This window comes from Microcaecilia unicolor, chromosome 13 (genome assembly GCF_901765095.1).
Source record: "Microcaecilia unicolor chromosome 13, aMicUni1.1, whole genome shotgun sequence".
Classification (NCBI taxonomy): domain Eukaryota; kingdom Metazoa; phylum Chordata; class Amphibia; order Gymnophiona; family Siphonopidae; genus Microcaecilia; species Microcaecilia unicolor.
The window spans coordinates 61,928,573-61,947,813 of NC_044043.1; the positions used below are offsets into that span (position 1 = coordinate 61,928,573).

At 43.1% G+C, this 19,241-nt stretch overlaps 1 protein-coding gene across 1 annotated transcript in view; it reads right to left on the reverse strand.

The window, feature by feature from the left end:
- Window positions 1-295: 295 nt before the first annotated feature.
- The window catches only part of WDR81 (WD repeat domain 81), an 80,963-nt gene continuing 62,017 nt past the window's right edge, over window positions 296-19,241 (reverse strand). The window contains 4 exon segments of the mRNA XM_030186256.1: window positions 296-643; window positions 11,394-11,573; window positions 18,367-18,512; window positions 19,082-19,241. Of these exon segments, the coding sequence (XP_030042116.1) occupies window positions 317-643; window positions 11,394-11,573; window positions 18,367-18,512; window positions 19,082-19,241 (813 nt within the window). The 3' untranslated portion in view covers window positions 296-316.

The following is a 19,241-nucleotide window of genomic DNA, read 5'->3' on the forward strand; positions in this document are numbered from 1 at the left end:
CTACGAATGAGCTGGCATTTCAGGCACTGGAGGTGCTTTAGGTTCCCACCACTATAAGCCACAGTATCAGACTCTCACATATGGCTGTAAAGATCTTTACTGGGAAAAACCCTACCACTAACAGATAAAAAAACCTATTTCTCACTTTCTTCCATCAACTCCTTTTCCACAAACTAATTCCAGTTTTGATACATTTGCCAAGGAAATGATTTGCTCTACCAGAGAGGAACATCGTAGGTCATTTCTACTGCCACAGCTACCAAAGCACAATTTGGGTTACAGAAATAACATTCTCAGTTCAATGTCCTAGTGCTACTTAGGCTAGAAGACGAATAATTCCATTCTCTGCACCAAGGAGCAGCAGCCGTTTTGTAGGCAGAACAGCGAGACTGGTCAGGGTCCCCCGGAAGTTCTCTGAACTCAGTTTTGTGGTGCTATTTGGCCTTGCTGAAGGATCTAACAGGGAGTAGATTCCGATCTTGTTGGCCACGGTGCCAGTCACAATCTCATTGCCATAGAGATCAAATGCATGGATGGGGTCGGAAACTGATTTATACTGATGCACAGGTTTCTGTTCAAGTTCCTTCCAGACCGTAAGAGAGTGATCAGAAGAAGAACTGACCACAATATTTCCTTCTGCAGCCTACAAGAAAAAGACACGATTGAACAGGCTGAAGGCACCCACGCTCAGGCATGTACATCTCTTACAACAGCTAGGGCCCTGTTTACTGAGTTGCGCTGTAGGCAGGCTAACTTTTTAGCACGCTTTAATGCTAAAGACACCCATAAGAATATATGGGTGTCTCTAGCATTAGTGCATGCTAAAAAGTTAGTGCGCCTACAGCGCGGCTTAGTATACAGGGTCCTTAAACAGCTGTACATAGGTTCAACATTCAGCACAGCACTCAACAGTATCAGTGTATTTTTCCATGGAAGACGACTTAGGAGAAGAGCCTAGAGATTTGATCCTGCAAAACTCTGGTGCCATACTTGACGGTGCTACTGGGTTTCAGAAGCAGGCCTCCTAAGGAAAACCCCATCAAAAATAGCTTGATTGCTCATAATTCCCCTTTTTCACTCTGCCACAAATTCATACAGGGAAAAGTTAGGAAAGGAGGAGCTGTGATTCACTGAAAGAAACAGTTCTGAAATACAAATTTCCTATATGATATATAGTCCCATCCATTTAAATGCTGTATCCTGAAGCTACTTTTAAACACACACCCCAGTTACAGACAGTTCACGGGACAATGTTAGAAAATTCTACAACAAAGATTCTGACATTCTGTAACAATTATGCTCCATCTCTGAATAAATTTGCATGTAAAAAGGGCAATTGTCAAACAGCCCGTGATATTTGCAAGCTTATTTTCAACCCAATTTTGGATACTGATTATCCAAAATAGGGTTGAAAATAAGCTTGCAAATGCCAGCTGCAAGAGAGTACTATTGCAGCAGCTCTGTTCCAAAAGGAACAGTGCATATTCACCTTCCCCTGACCTAACTCTGCCCCTTTTGATCCCTGTATTGTGAACAATGTGGGTACTTTAACGCACATTGTGTGAGATGCAATTTTCAGCATTGAAAATCATCCTACCTACAACGTAACAGTTCTATTTTTTTTTTTAATGAAAGTTGTTCACATTCAGTTCGCAAGCTTCTCATACTCACATAAAAATGTCCTCACTTTGCAGCATCTCCCATTAACTGACCTCTCTCTTCTCGCCCTGCACTTTGCTCCTCAGATAAGTTGCTATTATCTGCACCCTTTTCCACCGCCAAATCTCAGCTTTCCATCTGTTTCATAAAATGTTTGGAGGGGCCTTCCTGGCCTCATTCAGATCCTATTTAAAAACCCAACTCTCACTGCTTTCAATTCGCAATCTGCCTCTACCTCATCACCTCCATCAAATGCCATAGCTGTCACATATGGTGGGTTTGACAGGACAAAGAGTGCTTCTTGTTGTGCCAGTACTATGATCATTGCTTTTCCTAATTGCAGATGCTTAGCTCCGTTTCTCCTCTTAAAAAAAAAAAAAAAAAGTCACTATTACATATTCTTTTAAGGTTCCACTAGGGGGAAATACTGGCCCCTAACACTACAACTACACTGAAGAAACTAGGTTTGCTCTTCAATTTTGTCTGTGAATGAGACTGTGTGTAGAAGTTGTAGTTTTTGGATCTCTGTGTGTCCAGTACATATTTTGCATCTGGGGCAATGGTACGTTAAGTGGCTTGCCCATAGTCACAAAGAACTACAGTGGGATTTGAACCCAGTTCCCCTGGTTCTCAGGCCACTGCACTAACCATTAGGCTACTCCTGCACTCTATGCTCTGCTCTTTGAAGCTCTAATATGGCCCCCAGCATCCTCTTTGACTCCAAACCTTCATTCAAAACACAAATAGACTCAAAAGTCTGGTTCCACTGCTTTTGCTCATCTTTGCATTACAGCAGCTAAGTCTGTTCTCCCCACTTAACGATCTCTTGATTCCATACACACCCTATCATAACCTTCGTTCATCTCAGGTTGATCATCTTTCTCTTCCTCCCCTGTCTCATCTCTGCCTTGACACATCTAGAGATCTTCTGCTATCCTGGCCCACACTTACGGAACTCTCTCCATGTCTATCCTGTCTGACATTGGAGTTCTGTTCTGTAATGTGATATGTAATTTTATTGTTCACCGCCATCAGTATAAACCTGGGGGTATAACATTCACTGAATCTTCTTTTCCAAAATTTAAAACAGGGATAAAGAAGGGAGATGTCTAGCTATTAAGGGGAAGATGAATAATCAACGAGTTACCTTAGTAAATGTGTATGCCCCGAATGCAGGCCAAGAAAAGTTCTTCGAATCTATCAGGGAGGGCCTGATCCCCTTTATAGAAGGGATGGTGTTGATGGGGGGTGACTTTAACTATGCAGATGGGACACTTGATCATTCTAAACAGCAGGAGAGAGGGAGAGGATATATTGGGCGCCAATTTCATAAATTGATGCGAGAACTAGATTTGATTGATATATGGAGACTGATGCATCCAAACCAGAGGCAATACACACATTATGCACATGTGCAAGGAACATATGCAAGAATAGATGCACTCTGGGGGAGTAGGAGGATATGGGGCGACGTGAAGGAGGCAGAGATAGAAAGCATACATGCCTCCGACCATGCCCCAGTTTGGATGACAATAGAAGGAATGGGTAAACAGGATTGCAGGCAAATTTGGAGACTCAATGAATCACTGTTAGATGAGGAGAAAGATTGCCAGGAAGTGCGGCAAACCATTAAAGATTACCTAGAAATTAATGATACAGGGGAAGTCTCGGAGGGAATATTGTGGGATGCCTTAAAAGCAGTAGTGAGAGGGACACTAATTCAGAAGGGGGCATATAAGAAAAAAGAGAGAGTAAAATATGAGCTTGAAGTACGGAAGCAATTGGTTAGATTAGAGGCACTACACCAGAGGGAGGGAAGGCCACACCAATTACTAGAGCTTAAGCGGTGGAGAGCAGAACTACAATCGATTCAGATGAAAACAATGGAGTACCATAGGCAGTTAATGCAGCAAAATTCTTTGAATTTAGTAATAAAGCGGGTAATTTACTATCCAGGGGCTTGAAGGACAGAAGGATAACAAATATGATCACCAAAATAAAGGGCCCAAAAGACTCGATATTTCACCAAGATAGAGAAATTAGAGAACAATTCCTGAATTTTTATCAGGCACTCTATAAAAAAGAAACAGTGGCTCCTAAAGAAGAGATTAGGGCTTTTCTACAGAATCTAGAGCTGCAGCGAGTGACGGCTCAGCAGAGAGAAATGCTGGAAGCACCTATAACATTGAATGAGGTATCAAAAATCATTAAAGGCCTTAAGGGAGGAAAATCCCCAGGATTAGATGGATTCACAGCTAAGTATTACAAAATCTTTCAAGGTGAATTAGGGCCGCTGCTGGTCCGTTTGGGGAATGCCGGCTTTATGGAGCAGAGCCTGCCAACTAGTATGCAAGAAGCAGGGATATCGGTTCTGTTAAAATCAGGGAGGGACCCCACATTATGTGGGTCATATCGCCCGATATCCCTGCTGAATATAGATGTTAAGATTCTTGCAAAAGTTTTGGCAGAAAGGCTGAGCGGGGTTTTGCCATCCCTTATACACGAAGATCAATCAGGTTTTATTAGAAACAGGCAGGTAGCGGATAACATTAGGAGAACCCTCAACCTGATCTGGGGGGCGCAGAGAAGGGGAGACTCTATGACACTGCTTGCGGTGGACGCGGAAAAAGCGTTTGATAGAGTTGAGTGGGAATACTTATGGGAAGTAATGACAGAAATGGGAATGGGAAGACCTTTTATAGGATGGGTGAAAAAATTATATGAACAACCAGTGGCTCGGATTAAGGTGAATGGGGGTTGGTCAAATCTATTTGATATCCAAAGGGGAACACGACAGGGCTGCCCGCTGTCTCCGTTACTTTTTGCCATCTCTATAGAACCCCTAGCACAGCGAGTTAGAGAATTAAAAGAAATAAGAGGGGTACGCATGGGTGGGAGAGAACACAAAATTGCATTATTCGCAGATGATATATTATTTTACATAGGAACACCTCTGTCAACAATACCGAAGATTATTCAGGAGTTGAGCTCATTTGGGAGAATGTCAGGATTTAAAGTAAATCTGGATAAGTCAGAACTGATGGGGATCACGACTTCTGATCAGGAGATAGAACAACTGAAGACGAATACTGCTTTTCGTTGGGCAAACTCGAACTTTAGATATTTAGGCATACAAATACCGAGAGATCTTACCATGTTATATCAGATTAACTATATACCATTAATTATAGCTATTCGGAAAGATCTCAGCAAATGGAGGACAGGCTGGTTGTCATGGTGGGGCCGCATAGCGGCGGTCAAAATGAATATACTCCCAAGATTATTATTCTTATTTCAAACCCTGCCAATTTCGGTCCCTAAGGGAGAATTGCAGAAAATACAATCAGAATTGGGGAAATTTATATGGGGAGGTCACCAAGCACGGCTATCAAGGAAAATAATGTGGGGGACAGTGGAGCAGGGAGGAAGGGGTTTGCCAAACATAGTATGGTATTATTGGGCAGCACAGCTTAAACAAATAGGAACTTGGAGTAAGGTAGATTTCTCCCCTGTAACACGGTTAGAGCAGATTTATGTGCGGGAGGGAAAATTAGATGCACTGCTATGGGGATCTCTCCCAGAGGCCACTTATAGAAACTTGACATTGAACCCATTTGTTTCCCATCTATTCAGGCTGTGGGGCAGACTTAAAAAGAAACTGAGGGGCCCGCAAGAAAGATCAACATATGCCTGGATAACTCAAGAGCCAGGCTTCGCAGGGGGTCAGGAGAATAAAATTTTTAAAAATTGGATGGATAAAGGATTGATTAGATTTCGAGAGCTAACAGTAGAGGGGAAACTCAAAACGTTTCAAGTCTTAAGACAAGACTATGATTTACCCGAGACGGATCACTTTGCATATCTCCAAGTCAAAAGTTATATGATAAGGGAACATTGGCATAAAGGGGAATGGCTAGAGAATGAAAAGTTTGAGAATTTATGGGGGGCAATTACTGAGGGAAATAAGGGAATATCAAAGCTATATGAACACATCAGGGGTACAAGATTTAAAAAACTACCATATATGAAGGCCTGGGAACAAGACCTCAAAACTGAATTTAATGAGAGTGAATGGAAAAGAATGTGTCTGGAAGTGAAAAAAGCGTCAGTATGCGTACTAGTTAAGGAAAATGCCTATAAGATAATGAGCCGTTGGTATTACACCCCAGACAGAATAAAAGTAATGTACCCTGAAGCTACGGATATATGCTGGCGATGTGAGCGTGAGAAGGGAACATACTTTCATATATGGTGGGAATGCTCGATTATAAAGGGATATTGGGTGCTAATCACAGGACTCATAACTCTGGCGATTGGAGTCCAATTTCCATGTGATCCCAAATGGTGTTTACTTGGCTATGGGAATAAAGGGGGAAAGAAATGGCAATGTAGAATAAAAAGGATATGCTTAGCAGCAGCAAAAACAATCATAGCAATAAAATGGAAACAGAAGATAGGCCCCACGGAGCAAGACTGGAAGGAAAAACTAAAATTAATGATAGGTTTGGAAAAATTGACGGATAAACGTCAGGGAAAATATAAATCACAAGCAGAAGAATGGATAAGGCTGGGGAAAATATTAGCTGGGAATGCAGGGGAATAGGAACGTCAACTCATAGGGGGATAGGGAAGGGAGGTGGGGAGGGGGAAGTTGCTAAAAGAGTGGGAGAAAGGGGAAGGGAAGGGGGAAGGGAGGGGAGGGGGGAAGGGAGGAGAGGGGGGAGGAAGGGAGGGTTGAAGGGAGGAGGGTGGGGGGGGGAATGGGGGGAGGGGGGAATAAAGACAAAATGGATGTTGACATAGCATGTTTGTTGAGGAATTTGAAAATGTTCAAGAGACGAAGTCTCATTGTGATTGTTATTTAGATTGTACAATAAAAAATCTTTAAATTAAAAAAAAAAAAATTTAAAACAGGAAATCCCTGGCTATTTGAATTAGCCCTCAGGTAACAGTAAGGCAGTTGTACTCCTAGGCATTCCTGGTGGTCTCTCCTTCTTTCTCCCTCTCTATGATTTATCCTCTTTCTCTCCTCACTCCACACATAAACACACCCATCTGTTTCCCCTCTTCCTCTATTTCTTCTGCAGCCATGTCATCCCCCCTTCTCCTTTCCTTTACTCTGTTTCTTTAGCTCCTTATGATTTTGTGAGCCACTTTGCTGTGCATCCACCCTAATGGGGATATATCAAGCTCATGTAATAATAGATAAAATAAATCTTTGGAGGCCCCCTTCTCTGTAGCCAGCCCCATCCCCCAAAATATTTAGTGAACCTGCTGACTTGGTGATGGGCCTGATCTTAAATGACTAGAGCAAGGTGAATTAGCATAGGGGTGACATCACAAAGATGGGGTGAGGGTATAAACATACATGGATAAAGGTGAGCTGGTTGATATTTATTTGGATTGTCAGAATATGCTTATGAGGCTCCTTAGGTAATTAAAAGGTCATAGTATAGAAGGCAGTGTCCTATCATGGATAGATAAGTGGTTAAAAAGAAAGGAAATTGAGAGCAGGACTCAATGATCACTTTTCCAATTGGAAAAAAGTCAATAGTAGAGTATCCTAAAGGTCTGTACTGAGACCTGTGCTGTTTAATATATTGATACATGATATGGAGAAAGGAGAAACAAATGAGGTGATCAAATTTGCAGATGACAATATTATTCAAAGTCATTACATCATCAGAGGACTGTAAGGAAATGCAGAAGATCTTATGATATTAGGAGACTGGGCATCTAAATGTTAAATGAAACTTAATGTGGACAAGTGCAAGGTAAAGCAAATAGTACAAAATCCTGGGTTCTGAGTTAGGAGTCGCCACCAAACAAAATCTTCCAGTAATCGGGAACAATACTGTGACATTTTCAGCACAGTGTTCTCTGGCTGCAAAAACAGCAGAGTATTGGGGATTATTTGAAAAGGAAGGGAGAACAAAACTGAGAATACCATTGTGCCCCTGTACAGGTCCCTGGTGCAAATATACCTTGACTACTGTGTGGTGTTCTGTCACCCCATCTCAAAAAAGATACAACAGGACTAGAAAAGGTTCAGAGAAGGGCAACAAAAATGATACCTCTTTTGAAACCCACTGTTAGTCGTCCTGACTGTCTGTTGGCAACAGATTCCACAGCTTAATTATATGCTGAGTACACTTTTATTTGTTTACAGTTTGCTGGTTGTATCCTCTTTTTGGACACGTTCCGGGAGAAATGTGCATAAGAATTATTAGCCTGGTAGAGTTGGGAAAGCCATCACTTACTTCTTGAGATTAGCTGTGAGAAATCTACCTACTTTTTGGTATTTTCCAGTTATCAGTGACCCAGACTAGCCACTGTTGAACACAGGATACTGGGCTCTGTGGACCTTGGTTTGACTCAGAATGCCTCATCTTATGTTCTTATGAAGAAATTGGTACTGGGGAGGAGGAGGAGAGAAAAAGAGATGATGACGGGAGAAGAGGAGCTGGGAGGAAACAAGAGGATCTGAGATTAGGGTGGGGAAGAAAAGAGAACTTGGATGGGGATGAGTGACTCCTTTCTCCTACCCCCCCCCCCCCAACTGGTGCAGCTCTTATCACACACATTCCCTCCAGTGCAAATTCCATCTCTCACATATATCAACATACACTCAGTTCTAATACTACCTCTCTTTAGCACTTTTCCTAGTGCTAATCATCTCCTTTCATATTTTCTCTACATCTCGCACCCACTTCTGGCTACCTATTATACACCCCTCAATCTACATCTCACACACATTCTAACTCCCAATCAGTTGGCACACACCCCAAAGCCCCTGCCCACTCCTAGTTCCTCTCAGTTGCCCTCTGCACCAATTCCCTGAGCTAGTCCCTTTATGAAGCCTCTAGCACTCACTCAACTCCACTAACCCCATACCATTCAGCTCCCCTTTCCACTCATCTGCTCATTCACACTACCAACCATCAATTTCCCCAATACAAACATTAATCCCATCTCCCCTTTTCCTTGCCAATCTTCCCAATTATCATCTATGCCAGAAGGAAGTGAAAAGCAGTGATGCCCCAGGCATCTGCTCCTCTATTGCCACCCTGGGCCCAATTCATGCTCTGAACCATGTGGGGCTCCCTACTGCCATGTGCTTCAAAGTTTAAAATTAGTCCTGGGCAGCAGACAACATAGCCTAAGGCACCACCACTGTCCTTCTACCACCTGCTCAGCTTGGGGAAGGGTGTAAAGAATAGGGGATGGATACCATGTGTTGGTCCTTCCCTCTCCCTGGAACCAGTCCCTGATTTCCCACAATGAACTAGTCAATTCTGCAGCAACAGTTTTAATTTTCAGGTCCTTGCTCTGGCTGCAGCATCACTGTAGATAATCATGGGCCCTGCTTATAAGTACCTCCTACTAGGAGACTGGGATTAAAGGAACTATGAACTCCAACAGTCAGCACTCCTACACTCATTTCCGGAGGATCCCCTGCCGGGAAGGTTTATGACTGTGTAACATGCAAACCTTTACCAAAAGGATTTACAGGGCTGCAGTTAATGCAAAACTCTACTCTAAACACACATATCTATGCAAATCTTGCTGCCTCTGGGTTTTGAAAACTATTTGTGACATAGCTGATATCCTTGGCCATCATCCACTCTGAATCACCTGTAAACTGTTGCAATCTGTATGTTTGACTTTTCCCCTCAGCTCAAAAATCCTCAGGCATTCACTGGCCATTCCACCCAGTAGAGCATCCAGGTCAGAGGTTTTCAACCCAGTCCTCGGGGTACACCCAGCTAGTCAGGGTTTTCAGGATATCACCATTAAAAATCCTGACGTAAGAACATAAGAGTAGCCATATTGGGTCAGACCAATAGTCCATCTAGCCCAGTATCCTGTTTCCAACAGTGGCCAAGCCAGGTCACAAGTACCTGGCAGAAACCCAAATCGTGGCAACATTCCATGCTGGCTGGGTGTGCCCCGAGAACTGGGTTGAATGCTCTAGGTCAGGGGGTAGGCAACTCCGGTCCTCGAGAGCTGCAGGCAGGTCAGGTTTCAGGATAGCCACAATGAATATGCATGAACTTGATTTGCATACACTGCCTCCATGGTATGCAAATCTATCTCCTGCATATTCATTGTGGATATCCTGAAAACCTGACCTGCCTGCGGCTCTCGAGGACCGGAGTTGCCTACCCCTGGCTCTAGGTAAATGCTGCTTATTTTTGGCTGCATCCATCTATGACCTGAGCCTACAATCTAGCGGCCTAGAAAGAACATTATTTCAGAAACATTAGCACAGAGTCACATGATGGGCACATTATGAGCAAAGAACATTGACACCCCTCAGGACAGACATTTTATCATTCTGTTCAAATTCAGAGAAAACACACCTAATAACTCTTAAGAGCCCAACAGGAAGGTAGTTCCTTCTCTACCTATGCAACATATACTTCTGTTATAAACTTCTAATATGGGAGTCATTCTGTATGGGGCCACCAAGTTGCACATAGCAAAAAGGTGAGCAAATGGTGGTATAGTAGCCACTTACATGTGCAAACCACATGTAAAGAATATAGACTAGCAAAAAAGTATGCGCCAGGATTTGATGGCACATACTTTGATGGTGTACATGAACATGGGTGAAGTACATAGGTATACATGTAAATTGTAGACTAATTTGCATGCAGTTGGGCAAACATGGCTGGTGGAAGTAATCGCTTCTTAAGCACGTTTTCAGCCACTTGCACTGGTATTCTATAACGAAAAGTAGGTGCCTACTTTTCTTTATAGAATAAGCTTGAAATAGGTGCCACAGCAAGCATCTTTAGTAGGCATCCTATTAAAGAATTAACCTCTATCCCCCGGATTCTATATATAGCACTGAAATTTCGGCACGGATCTAAGATGCGTGCGCATCTTAATTAGTAACAATCAATTATTGCAGTTCATTGGCAATGAAATTTACCTGCTCATCTGCCTGCTCGCGTTACTAAAACCCTGTGCACAACTCGAAAAAAGGGGAGGGGTGTTTGAAATGTTGCATGAGGGGTTATATAATGGTCCATTTCAGTGCCCAAATGCCAGATTTCGTTGCCAGCATTTACACCAGATTTCAGCTACAGTAAATACCAATACCCAACTCTGGGCAGAAGAATCAGCTCTAAGCATTATTCTAGAACATGGTATTCAACCCTGAGCACCATCTCTAGAATCGCACTCTAAGCCAATTGTTTCTAGTGCTGATTTTTCTGTGCCATTTATAGAATGCCCCCTATATGTGCAAAACGCTACATTACAATGAGAATACAGAATTAGTCCTCAAGGCTGGGCAGCGGTCAATGCTTCTCTGCACTAGTAAACAAGTCCTGTGCAAATACACTTTGTTTAACCTGTTCTGTGTCAAGGTGAAAGAAACCGTAACACTGAGCACTGAGGCCAGGTAAATATGGACAAGGGTTACTCATTAGAGTGAACCTACAGAAAATCTTTAGAAAATTAAACATAGCAGAAAAGAATGGCTGGTGTACCCTATCCACCCCCGCAGTACCAGGGTGCCATATCTAGAATTACATCTTGCATCTGACTGTATGAGGACCCCAAGCACAAAGCGGCATCCTGGCAGCTAGCTTTCACTCAGGCACAATATAAGGGAATATTTTACCACAACCCCTCGTATGCACACAGCTCACTAATGAAACAATGCAACATTTGTGAATCAAACTGTGCTGGACAAGTTGGAAAACAGCCATATCAACTTTCACCTTCATGTGTAGGATGTCACCTTCATGGGCTGGCCACCCCCTTAGGATCAGGCCTGTTCTGGTGTCTAGCAGCACGATAAATCCAGAGGAATATCCTGCCACAACACTGCGGCCACTTGGGCTCACTGCCAGATAACGGATTAGCCCAGCATTCATGTTACTTGCCAGTTTGAACTCATGCTGTCAAGAAAAGCAGATTTCTGAAGGTTAAATAATACAATGTAGACTTGAAGCTGGCCTGATGGACTCCAGCCTATGTGGAGAATTATATACAGCATGTGTTTTCTATATACCCATCGCTATATGCTACAAATCTAATTTGTGATATCTTTTATTGGATCAATCTAAAAATAATTTGAAAAAGAAAGATACCACAGTTGCTATAAAGCCTACGTAGACCCCTTTCCAAGAGGCTACTCATATATATGTTTAGCATTCAAGGCTTTTGGCTGCAACTGGTTCCATGGCAATACTGACCTGCTATAGAGAGATACCTGCATTGGATTCCTAGCCCAGGTCCTGCACTTCTTGAGTCAGGCCACCATACAATGGTGACATCTAATAGATTTAAGGTGCAAGACTGCAGAATTCTCGGGAGCAGCCCTGATTCTGAGAACAGCTGCTGCTGCCATGACTGAACTAGAGTGACTTGGGAGGGGATGTAAAAAAGTGGAAAAGTCCCCATGCAGTTGTAAATGAAGCTCATGGTGCCAAATTCTAGCTCCAAGCAGCAGAAGAAATTACTGTTGCTGTTCACTGGATACCAAATTCAGCAAGAAACTGGGAGAGGATCTAATACAGAGTGAAAAAATATCCCCCACCCCCATTTCCCAGAAAATCATCTCTTTGGTTTCTACTACTACTTATCATTTCTATAGCGCTACAAGACGTGTTGTACACTTGAACAGATACACAGAAAACAAGGGCAACAAAAAACACAACGCCTGTTGAAAGCGCACATCGTGGGGTCGCAGAGTCACTACCGGCAGGCCGCAAGTCCCCAGAAAATAACTGACTCAATACTGACAGATGTTCAGACAATCTCATTAGATTTGGTAGATGTTGAGAATTATATAGCTTGATAGTATAATTTGGGGGTTCCAACTGGGTGTCAGGCTGTTGGAAATCAGGCGGGCTCATCTACATAGAATGGAAGAGAACCACAGAAAGAGACAACAAACAAACTTTGATCAAAAGCAATGGTGCTTTTGTGGCTAGCAGCTGGGATAGATCCTTGCAACATACACAGGAGTAACTGGGCAGACTGGATGGGCCAACTGGCTTTTTTCTGCAGTCTCCTGTTATGTTATTATGTTCCCCCAGTAGCAGAGAGCTGTTCCTGTTACAGTGCTAAGGTAATAATGCCCACTGAACACTACCTGGTAGACATTCAGGAGACTCCATGTAGAACAAACATGTGAACAACTAGGACCATACAAAAAATTTTAAAAATTAAAAAAAAAAAAAAGCTTCTGCAAATAAATCTAGATTACATCAGTTTACAAGTAACATTCACAAAAGACAGTAGTTTTTGTCATTTTCCTAAATAGCATAAATTATATTCTGTTCTTAAAATTCTCCAATAATACAATCTGAGCTTTAGCCACCTGATAAGAAAAGAGAGAATTAAAAAGTCTCTTTGATCTTATCCCTTTAGGATCTGGAAAATGTAGCTGGTTCAAGGATCGTAAGGAAAAATTATAACTTAGCTGATAATTTTCTTTCCTTGAATCACCGGCAAAGATTGAAATAAGAACAACAGTCTGGGTAGGACATTCATCTTCACTACAGCAATACGTCCCCACCAGGACAAATACAGTCTCTTCCATCTAGACAGCTCCACCTGAATACAATATCCCTCCCTAACATTTTCCCATACTAAACTATATGTTAATCCCTATACACTCCCTCCTACCATTCCCCTAACTCTTCCATCTTCCTTCTTGTCTATCTTACCTATCCGCACATAAAAGAGTACTTCTTTACCTACAATATCATGGCTGCATCCATTTTGTATCACTTTGTTAACATGATTTTTATGTAAGCCGCATTGAACCTGCTATTGAGTGGGAAAGTGCGGGGTATAAATGTTACAAATAAATAAATAAATAATATACCCTGTACAGTTCCTTAGGTATTTGGATCTCCAGGTATCAAATATGATTCTTTGCCCATCTAAAGGCGAATTGTGCTTTCAAGCTTTGCTCTTCCACTTGGGTCAAGGAAATTCCTAATAATTCACTTTTATCCATGTTCACCTGTAAACCCGCATATAGTCCCTGAGGATCCCCAGCACCACCGGCAGTGTAAGTTCGGGCTGTGCCACATAAAGCAGCACATCGTCCGCAAATAAAGCAATACGATGTTCCTGCCGGCCCACCTTAATACCCCTAATATCCGGGTGGTTGCGTATCAACTTTGTCAAGGGTTCTATATAGAGTGCAAACAAGAGTGGTGACAGTGGACATTCCTGTCTGGTACCCCTACCAATAGAGAAGAAAGAGGTATATCCTCCATTCACATTGAGACTAGTCTTCGGGTCAGTATATAAAGCAGCCAACCACTTCCCAAAATTATCACCCAATCCCATACGAGTCATCACTGCCCTCAAGAATCCCCAATTCATCCGATCAAACGCTTTTTCAGCGTTGATGGCCAAAAGGGCTGTGCTTTTGCACCTCCCAAATCAGATGGAGAGTGTGTCTGACATTACCCCCAACTTGCCTCCCCGGGATAAACCCAGATTGGTCCACATGGATCAGTTTCAGTAACACCCTAGCCAGTCTATTAGCCAAAAGTTTTGCTTCAACATTCAACAATGAAATCGCTCTATATGAGCTACAGACGGTTGGGTCCTTTCCCGGCTTAGGCAAAATCGTCACCCCCGCCTCCGACATAGACCTCGGTAGCTCATTGCCCTCCAGGACTCCATTGCCCACTCGTGCCAAAAGATGCCCTATCTCCCCCACAAAGGTTTTGTAAAACCTTGCAGTATATCCATCCAACCCGGGTGCCTTACCATTTGGAAGCTTCTTAATCACCCCTTGCACCTCCCCCAGTCTAATAGGCTCCCCTAACTGCCCTCTTTCTTCCTCAAACTTTGTAAGTGGACCTGATCTAGGTAATGAACAATGTTAACCTCCAATCTCCCCCTCCGGGGCCCTATAGAGCTCTTTATAATATTTCAAAAAGCATTTTGCAATATCTGCATCTGCATAATGCCACCTCCCTTTGCCATCTTTCATCTTTTGAATTAAAGTTTTAGCCCTTCTAGCCCGTAAACAATGGGTGAGCATGGAGTTTGATTTATTGGCAAATTCAAAATAGTATTGCTTAAGCCTTGTTCTCATGAAATCAACCTCAGCCATGTGCAACTGTTGTAGTTCTCCCCGTACTTTATTAAGCTCCTCCCCCACCTGTAATGAGTGGTTTCTTTAATGCAACTGTTCCAAATAAATCAACCGTGTTCGTAAGGTGAGTGACTGCTGCTCCTTTTCCCTTTCTTTCTCGCCCCCCATTTAATCAGTATGCCCCTCACCAACGCTTTCAGTGCATCCCACAACACCGCGTCCTCCACATCTCCATTATCATTAAAACTACAAAATTCTAGTATGGTAGATTTAATATCCTCCCGTACCATCTCATCCCCAGCAAGGAGTCATTTCATTTCCAGAACCCCTGCCGCTTACCCTGACCCAACCTTCTAAGTCGAATCCAAGTTGGGGCATGGTCCGAGATTTGAATAGGTTCCATCTTGGCCTCTTCCACCATGTGCCAGCTATTGCAGTGCACCCACAACCTATCTATTCGGGTATAAGACTGTGCCGCATGTGAGTAGAAGGTATACTTCCGCTGCACCCTGTGTAACAGCCTCCAACAGTCTACCACTTCCAGCTCCTTCATGAAATGCCGCAACGATTTCCTCCCCGGGCCACTGTAGTGCCCTCCCCCTGTGGAGTGGTCCAAGCGAGCATCTGGAGCGATATTAAAGTCCCCGCTCACCACCACTTGTCCTCCAATAAATCCCTGAATTTCTACCAATAAATACTGAAAAAATTTCCCTTGCCCCATATTTGGAGTATAGATGTTAATCAAAGTTATCTCCTTACCCTGCAACAGCCCTCTAAGGGCTAAACATCTGCCACTAGTGTCTCAAAACTCTTGTTGTAACACAAACCTGCAATTCTGTCGTATCAATATAGCCACTCCCCCCGTCTTCTTACCTCCCTCTCCCTGACTGCACCACAACTTCCCGGAATGGCCTGCGTCACAACATATGGGCATCCCTCAATCGTAAATGTGTTTCTTGTACAAACGTCACATCCCACTTCAACTAGTCAATGCCTTGAGAATGCTACTGCGCTTCCCCTGATTATTGAGCCATTTACATTCCAAGTGCCCAACCAACGTGTCCCCCCTCCCCCCTTCCTTCCCTCCCCACCCCCTATGTCCTCCCAGGGGTCCCTTCCTGACTGACCCCTTGTTCTTGCTCTTCTCCCCTCTGTTTCCCTGCCACCCCAGCCCCTCGCCCATCCACGCCATCCCTCCCCTTCCCCTTGTGCTGATCTCAGATCTACTCGATCAGCCATTCCAGGAAGAAAACTTCACCTCTCTGAAGGCTAAAATTAGCTCCTCGTATCATCCCACCCCTCCTCGTTTCCCAGTATCCCCCCATGCACTCCTCAAACACTCCTTCCCCATCCCCTAGACAATCAGACCTACACCCTGGAATGCCCCGCCCACATGAAATGGTGGAGATTAAATGGTGACAGATTTCAAAAACGTGTGGGAATAACAGAAAGGAATCCTGATTGGAAGGAATGGATCCAAAAAGCTTAGCGGAGATTAGGTAGCAACACCACTAATTGGGAAGCAAAGACAGTGCTGGGTAGGACTTTTAAGGTCTCTGCCCTGATTATGGCTGAATAGATTTGGATGGCTTGGAGTGGAGCTTTTCAGGGGCTTCGACAACTTCAGAAATTTAGAACCAGGACAGTGCCAGGCAGACTTCTACGGTCTATGTCCTGAAAATGGCAAGGACAAATCTAGATCAGGTATACAAATGAAGTATCATGTCAAACTCATTATGTATGGTATCTTGTTGGGCAGACTGGATGGACCGTACAGGACTTTATCTGCCAGCATCTACTATACTACTAAGAGAGGGAACCGGCAAAGAAGCCTCAGCCCCAAGGGAATCCAAAATGGCCACCAGAACTGCCAAGGGCCTGAACCACGCCAAGACTCATACGAGAATCAATGGAGCCCGCCATAACTGCCAAGGGAACAGTCCCAGAACTCACCCCAGCCGAGCTCCGATGTTCCTAAAAGTCAGAACACACTGGGAATTGCTAAAACCAAGCCCTGCTGGCAAGAAAACAAAAGCGAAAGCAAACTCGACTTAACCTGATGTAAATTAAAAATGACACTCTGGTAAAATCTCTGCTTGAAACTCACCACTGTGCTGCCTGAGGAAAATTGCTAGCTTTTGCACTACTCAAGCCCCCTTCAATAGGAAGCTGCTCACACCAAAAAGTGTGACCTGAAGGGCAAAGCCTTCTTTTGTGAGGAGGGACAGCTCCGTGGCTGGAAGGGAGGAGGGGCCTGGTACCACCAGATGTACCCCCCATAAGGCACTAGCACATGCCTAATACCCCCGGGCTCAACAACCAGTGAACCAGACAGAAACGCTGACACAAGAATCCAGAAGCTGCTGGGACACCAGGGCTATTCACCTGCTGAGATAGAGGAACACACTGTCTGACCAGGCTGCTCACCACCATATATCAGAGTTTAGTATTGCCCTCTATCTCCACCTGCTGGTAGATGGTCATAACCCACTTGGCTCTGCATTCATCTGCTTGATGAAAACGAAAATGTTTGCGAAAGACACATGGAAAAATCAAGTAAATGAATCATATAGGTAGGAGCTATTCTTTGTCAAATCTTGAAAATCATGTAATTTAAACAATACTCTGGCCTTTATAGGTAACCAATGAAGCTGAACATACAAAGGGGGTCACTATCAGATTTCCTACTTGAGTAAATTAGTCTTACTGCAACATTCTGCACTGTCTGCAGATTTTTTTTTAACAGGGCCTTTGTACATCCTGTATACATAATGTTGCGGTAATCCAATTTAGATAAAATCAAGGCTTGCACAATCTAAAGTCAAAATATTCTAATTTCTCATTGTCCAGAAACAATTTCTTATTAGTTGATGTACATGTGATTCTAGATTACAGTCTAAAATTAACCCTAGTATTTTCAAGGTGGATTCCAATTTATAATGAACCTTCTCAATAACAAATGAATGAATCTTGTCTTTTGATCCTATCAGAAGAAATTTAGTCTTATCCTTGTTTAGTTTTAGCAAACTGTCTGACATCCATTTAGCAACTAATGAAATACAGTGTTGATGCTTAAGAACCATATTTGCTAAGCCCGAAGGGACTGGAATAATGACAGTAATATCATCAACGTATATAAAAACTTTAAAACCTTCAGATTCAAGTAGCCTCCCCAGAGAAGCCAAAGAATGTTAAATAAAATAGGTGACAACGGAGATCCCTCCAGCAGACCTCATCTTGTTCCAAATTAAATTGAATTGCATGTTCTTTTCTATTCTGAAATACAATGAAAGAGAAACTGAAAAATTGTGCAACTGCAGTCATGGAAGGGTAGCAGAGATTTTAATACACTGACTACTGGCTTATTTTGCCCTGAAACTAGTCAAGAGATGCACTGTCAGTTCAATTAAAAGATATCACCTTGTATTTCCATGCAATGGTTATATTAAATATCAGATTTGTTTTTTTGTAGAAGGTGTGAAAGAGATGAAATTTCAAGTGAGTATAGAAACAGTGAACAAGTGTGATCTTGAGGAGGTGATTTGGTCACATGAACTTATTAATACTCTAATATTGTGTGTAATGAAGATGTTAGCGTGCTGAGATCCAGGGGAAGGAGATACCTGTAGTCCTGGTTTCCGGTGATCTATAAATCGCAGGACAGAGTCCGCACTCCCAAATGCCACACTGCAGTATGGAGAAGGCATGGTGGCAACAGCCGTAATGGGGGTCTTGCTGTCTGCAGGTTCGTATGTAGAGATCGTTTTACCTTTTAAAAATAAAAACGTATATAAGAGAGCAGTATCGCAGAATTGAACTAACACTGCACACAATCTACTGTCAAAACCAGCAGTTTTCCTATCATTGCTGCAGGTTAGAACAACTGATGGATGACACTGCCCACGCACTGCCCATTTCTTTCCTCTTCATATTTAATGCCCAGAAGCTAAAAGGTCAGATTTTAAAGCACTAATGAGACTAAAGGCAGCAAGCAGAATGGTATAATGCTGATCTATTTATACAAACAGGAGACAGTCCACAGCAGACCCAACACTGAGAGAATGAGGATGGAAAAGCAGTCTCCTAGATTGTCAGTCTGTAGAGCCAGCATGGAAAAACAATCTGAATGGTATTCACATTAGAGAGGACCTCGCCTTGCTAGATTGGAGTGTTGACCCTGCTTTTTTCAAGGACAGCTCACCAACCCATCGCTTCTGTCAGATATAGAAGCTGGAGATGCAGTGCTCATTAGGTTTTGAAAGAAAGGAAGGTAGGTCGGTTTGCAATCTCAGAGAGAAAGGTTCCCTCTCCCCTCAGATGTGTTCTCTCTGCTCTTACCTGTAAACTGTCCCAGACATGGACTGCACATCCAGCTCACCATATGTTGTACAGCCTCCAACTGGCCCACATAGAATACAGACTTTCTGTGCTCGGTATAGATGAACCGAGCTTCAATCCTCTCTCTGCCATCACCATAATTGTATAAAGGCCAAAGACG